Below are 6,206 nucleotides of genomic sequence, written 5' to 3' on the forward strand. Positions count from 1 at the left end.
TTACTAGAAGTGCGATCCTGCTCCCTGCGAGCAGACACATCAGGCAACGGTAATCCTCACTATAAAAACCCTCGCGCTCCGAGGAAAAAGAAGGAGAACGAAGAAAAAAAAACCCCTGCGACTATTCACTAACTTGATCGTCGGAGGGGTCGGGCCGAGCTCCCCCGACCCGACCCATATGCAAGTGCGAAGACGAGGAGTTCCCTCCCGGAGGAAGCAGCGACCCGTCTCGATCAGACCATCGCAATCAGCCACCTCAGCAGTCCCAAGGGTTGTCCCTGGAAGATCACCTATCATCTGGACCCGAACCAAGCCGTGATGATCCCGAGGTTACGTCTTAAAGTTGTTTACCCTCACAGAAACATGAGCCTATTTCCAGTAGATTGTGGAAACGAATGTGAAAACAACGAGCATTAGTATGAGGATCACAATGTCAAACCCTGGAACGATGGTTGAGGATCCTGTCTGGGTCCAACCTTTCCTTGGTGGCCACGACAGCAAGCCAAATGTCAACGCCACATCTACGTTTTTTATTTATCCCATGATTCTCCACACGGCAATGTCTGCGTCGATAAGTAGCAGTTGTCCCGAAGCGACAAGGTCCGCTGTTAATAAATTAGAAAGACAAGTTTGACATTGCCTACATTTCTTCCTACAGAAGCAACGGTAGAATGAGTGCGCAGCTAAAATCTATCGGATTCACTTCAGTTCTAAGGACAGCAGATTTATGGACCGAGGAGTTCTGCGTACTCTACAGCTTGTTGCGTGACCCGAACGAAGCCTGTCTCGATGCATAACAACTAGTCAACCAAGGAGTCGAATGGTCCCAACAGGTACAAGAATTAGGGCCACTGAAACCATCCTTCGAAGCCACGGCAACCGATCCAATGGGCCGGCCAAGCCATCAGGTGAGCGATCCTTAAACAAAGGGGAGATTAGAATTGTTTTGTTGGTGTTCTCTGACTGGATGCTGGAAGAGAGGATGACATTAACAACAATTCGAAAGAGGCCATCTATGGTCTCTCTCTTTGAGCAGATGATACGTGGCAGTGCAACAGTCAGCTGAGGCAATGGCGTACAAAAATAACCCTTATAATACTCCGGCGATGTTTGCCACCTTCCGTATGTCATTCCAGAGACAGACGGTCACTGTGTAATTACAAGTCCCACTCGTGTCTCCTCCTCCAAAGAACCAGTCTTGTGGCCTCATTATTCAATATCCCTTTAATTCAAGCAAGTCAATCAAGACTGGGATCGATGAGCCGCCATCACATAAGCCATAAGCACCGTTTCCGCTACTTCTAGTTGATAGCAGATGTCCATTAAATCTGGTAGCAGCTGTACATCATAATCCACTTGGGAAAAGCTTATGTTAAAAATACGAGTTTTCATATCTCCATGGAGCAGCCCGCCTGCACGTGGCCCGAAAACTCTTCCGGCGTCGCCACCCTCTTCCACGTCGTCGCCCCCTTTCCCGCCCCCACCTCCCCGACGTACCCCACGTGGCCCCCACCGCGCTTCTCCGAGCCGATCAGCATCAGGCTCCGCTCCCAGGCCACCAGGAGCGGCGCCACCCTCGCGGTCTCCGGCGCTTCCGCCACCGCCCGCCACGCGCCGCTCCCGTCGTCCGAAAGCGCCGCTACGTCCCCTCTCGGCCCGCACATGTGGAGCCGCCCGTCGCCACCCGCCACGCACGCCCGCGGGCACGTGCCGACCTCCAGCTTGTCCTCCTCCACGGGGCCCCACCGCCTGGAGACGACGTGGAACGCCTCCGCGCTCCGCGAGAACCGGCCCTGCGCCTCCGTCGGGTATCCCCCGACGACGTGGAAGGCGCCCCGCAGGAAGGCTCCCCGGCACTCGTCCCGCTCCTGCGCCATGTCCGGCAGTGGGGCCCACGCGTTGGCCACCACGTCGTACGCCATCGCCGACCGCAGCGCGTTCTTCTCCTCGTCGTGACCCCCGGCGACGAAGACGGCACGGAGCTCCTCCGACGCGGCGCACGCGAAGAAGGACCGCCGGGGGCCGGGCATCCGGGCCCCGCGACGCCACACGCCGGCCTCGAAGTCATAGATGTGGACCTCGTCAGAGGCGGCCCACGTCTCCGGGTCGCACCCGCAGACCACCACCAGCTCCCGGCCGACGGCCGCCAGATGGCAGAAAAGGGGCAGGCCACGGAGGAGGCCGGGAATAGGCGGCGGGCAGCTCCATGCGCCGGTCACGGGCTCGAAGAGGACGAGGCGGTACGAGGGGGAGGCGGAGGCAGTGTACTTCTTGGCTGGGCCTGCAGCAGGGGCAAGTGCCGGCTCGGCCTGGGCGAGGGCGATGACCGGTCTGGTTAGACCAGCGGTCTTCCTGAGGCTGTGGAATTGGGAGGATTGGAGTTCTTGCTTCCAGCGGCGGCAGACGGAGCGGACCGTAGGGAAGCCGTCGTAGGGGACGCGGATGAGACACTCCTGCGCTATGTCGTTCGGGAGCCCGGGTATCAGTTCATCCATCACCGGTGACTATTCGTTCTAAGTGGGAAGTAAAAGATGAGCGCTACTGGTCAAGAAGAAAATGTTGTGTGGGTTTAGAGTGAGCCGTGGGTGTGAGCAGCGGGGGGAACTCTGAAATAGCTGTGTGATTGTGGACAGCAGTTGGGAATGGTAGAATTGCCATGATCGAGTTGGGAACGGTGGAAAGGTTTAGGAAGGGGAGAAGACTACGGCAGTCCACGGATAAGAAGTGAAGACTGGGGGCGACAGCACGGCCGTTGATTCCTTTTCGCGGGTCGCCGGGAAAAGCACACAGTACGTTGGACCTTATCGGATGCAAGAAATCATACGCCGAGGTGGGCCCCCAAGTGTTAAAGCCAGAGTATGGCGACGTGAAATGTGGTGCCCGCTTGGTGGGGCGCGTCTGCGTTGGTCGGAAGACCAAGACATCTAGAAGTGGTGTCTGGATATGATTTGCGGACGCCAGCAGCGGATTCCTTGCACTCTCTGACGCTGCGGATAAAGCACGAGCCATATCATGTTTGATTGGATGTGATAAATATAATGGCGTCTAATGTTTGTCCAGTTTCGAGATCGTCTCAACGTGCCTGTCAATTAAAATCAAACGTGGATGTGGTTTAGCTTCTCTTCTCTCCATGACAAGAACTAAGATCTTGATAATTTTCTCAATAGTAGCGAGGAAGCACACGTCCTCTACTTACATTTCAAAGGAAAGATATAAAATGAAGAGGACATTTTAGAAGAAATAACATATAAACACCCTCTTGCTTTATAGGAAAATCTCCTATTCTATTGGGAAAAATCCTTCATCCTAATCTGTATAAATAGAATAGGGACATGTTAATGTATTAAAGCTAAAGTTACTTCAATAAAACTTCTTTAATAAAGTTTCTTCAATAATTATTCTTATCTTCTATTCTTTCCATCATGGTATCAGAGTCACTTGCCTAGAGCAAGCTCTCTTCTCGCTACCGACTCATCACTGTTGTTTCTTCACCTTCGTGCGACAAAAGAAAAGGCTTTCTACTACTGCTTTTCTGTCGTCAGGTCGTCGGTGTGACAAATCTTTCCTTCTCGACGAACGGCAACTGTCTTCTCCACTGCCACTCTGCTCCAACGTCCATTCCCTTCCGTCCGTTCCCTTCCGCTGTGGCATCTCTAGTGTTATGCTCACCAGCACTGCCCCACCCCCACCTTTCCTCCTTTGCTGTAGCCTTTTTCTCTATTGTAGCATCGTTGCAGCTTCCTCCTCTATTGTAGCTTCCTCTTCTGATGTACCTCTGTTGTAGCTTCCTCCTCTGCTATAGCATCGTTATAACTTCCTCCTCTGCTGTAGCTTATTCCTCTACAATATGAGGAAATCTCTCTACCGAGGGAAATCTTCTATTGTGTTGAGGAAAATCCTCCCTCCTAATCTGTATAAATAGGAGAGGGATATTAAAGCTAAAGTTACTTCAATAAAGCTTCTTCAATAATTGTTCTTATCTTCTATTCTTTTCATCAATGGTAATTCTTGAGTGACTCTAAGATATCGCTTCTAAGAAGATCTAAGATTAGGAAAGGTTTTTCTATCTGATCCATCCGAGGTCCCTTAAAGCGGGCTTGAGTCTTTCGAAAAAAAGAGCCCCCTCATCAAGTTCGAAATATATTTTTATCTCTTGAAAAAAGGGAAAAATGTTTGAGATTTCCTTCTTTGCCATAAAGAAGAAGAATAAGTTTATGACTATCTTCCTCATCAAAATGAATGAGAACAAAGTTTGTGTTTCCTTGTTTTGGATCTTATCCATTAGAAAGTTGGGGGAGGGTGATTTGGATCCTATGTGACAATCACATGTTAGTTGATATTAGATTCTCTATCATTTGTCCAATCCTGAATGTTAAGACTAAGTCGGCACTAAGAGGGTCGGAGTCAATTAGTGCTTATATAAAAATTCATCGGTTTAGAAATTCTTGTTCAATGAAAATCGATATCAGAAAGATATTAACTTGAAAACACATTGGTAAACATAGCGAAAGTAAGGAATCAGTCTGCAATGAAAATAAAAAGCTTAAAGTAAATACAAATTAAATTTATAGTAGCTCAGTCGTCGTTACCTACATCCACTCACAATTCCTCTTCACTCGAGGCAACCGGCTTCCACTACCGATCTTCTTTCAATGGCCGAAGGTCAGGAGAGAACTATTAGGATTGAGTCGGCACTAAGAGGATGAGGTAAGTTAGTACAGTGGATAAAAATGTTGGTTTAAAATTTTCGTACGATAAAAACTAATCTCAGAAGATAACTTGAAATTGAATGCTTGTTCGTAAGCGTAGTGAAATAAAAGTAAAGAGGAAGTGAAACAATTGCAAAGTAAATGATAACAATATAAATGCACACTAATTTCTAGTGGTTCGGTCATCGTGACCTACATCCACTTTTGATTCCTCTTCACTCAAAGCTACTTGCTTCCACTACCAATCTTCTTTCAATGGGCGAAGATCAACTACCTTTTTATGCTCAATTCTCCTTTTGACAGGTTCAGGAGAGAACATTTACACCCTCACTTACTCCTCTCTTAAACCACATTAACACTTAGAGCTTGAGAGGAGTTCTCACAAGATTACAATAGCATTTTTTTACTTTTCTCTCTCAATTCTTGTGTATGTTAACCAGGGATGAGAGAGATATTTATAGGCCTTAAGTGGATTCAAACTTGGAGCCTAAAAGAGTCTCATTCCTGATTTTTAGGATACTAGTGATACCACCACCTATAGCACTGACACTAGGTAGTACAACCGTCCAGTCTAACGGTACCATCGCCTGATATCTTGCCACTGGACGGTACAACTGCCTAGTCTAGCGATACCACCACTAGATATCCTACCACTGGGTGGTACCACTGCTTGACAATCTCTCGGAGACTGTGTCTAGGCGGTACCACCTCTTGACACAGTCTCGGAGACCGTGTCATTGATAGTTCCACATGTTGGGTCATTATTTGGGTCTTTCACTTGGCCCAACACAACCCAAACTTGAGCCCAATTGGCCCCTAATTGAGTTAGCTCAATTCCAACCCAATTACGCCTAAAACCTACTTCGATCTATACAATTATTACAAAGCTAATCAAATGTTGTCCGGCATGTCATTGGTTTATCGACGCCTTATCTGATTCTTCGATGCATCATCATCTCTTGCGGCATATTGCCTAATCGACCATTGACCTCTGTAACTCTGATTTACTTAGCGTAATTTTCGCTCTTCTTGGCCCGATACCAGAACCAATGGCCCGAAGCCTTCTGCCGATACGTCGACCGATCCTCTAGCTCGACGTTCAATCTTCTGACATATTTCATTCCGACCCAACAAGATTCTTCCTACTTTAATTATCTCTCCCTGATCGAAGCTTCCTACGTCACTCAAAACGCAGATCAGATAAATACTATCAATTGGTTTTATCATCAAAATCCGAGATTCAATAAGAACATTTACACCTCTTTTAGACCTTATTCCTCCCCTAGAAAACTTCTAATTCTAGGAGGAAGGGACTCTAAATTCTAAGAGAGTTTTTAATTTTTCTGAAGTATTCTTTCCCTCATTTCAGCTCAATTTTGTGCTTAGCCAAGCAGAAATATCTGAGGTATTTATATATCTCAAATGACTTCAAAAATAGAGCCAAAAAAGGTCTCGTCCCGGATTTCCCGGGTCCTAGTGGTACCATAACTTGTGTTG

General features: G+C 47.9%; 1 protein-coding gene across 1 annotated transcript; it reads right to left on the minus strand.

The window, feature by feature from the left end:
* Positions 1 to 1,076: 1,076 nt before the first annotated feature.
* LOC135642645 (F-box/kelch-repeat protein At1g80440-like) lies at positions 1,077 to 3,076 on the minus strand. The gene has a single exon (XM_065158942.1). The coding sequence runs from the start codon at positions 2,493 to 2,495 to the stop codon at positions 1,389 to 1,391; it is 1,107 nt and encodes a 368-aa protein (XP_065015014.1). The 5' UTR covers positions 2,496 to 3,076; the 3' UTR covers positions 1,077 to 1,388.
* Positions 3,077 to 6,206: the final 3,130 nt, after the last annotated feature.

This window comes from Musa acuminata, chromosome BXJ3-7 (genome assembly GCF_036884655.1).
Source record: "Musa acuminata AAA Group cultivar baxijiao chromosome BXJ3-7, Cavendish_Baxijiao_AAA, whole genome shotgun sequence".
Classification (NCBI taxonomy): Eukaryota; Viridiplantae; Streptophyta; class Magnoliopsida; order Zingiberales; family Musaceae; genus Musa; species Musa acuminata.

Coding starts and splice junctions, on each gene's coding strand:
- LOC135642645 (XM_065158942.1), bottom strand. CDS start 2,495: ATGGATGAACTGATACCCGGGCTCCCGAACGACATAGCGCAGGAGTGT.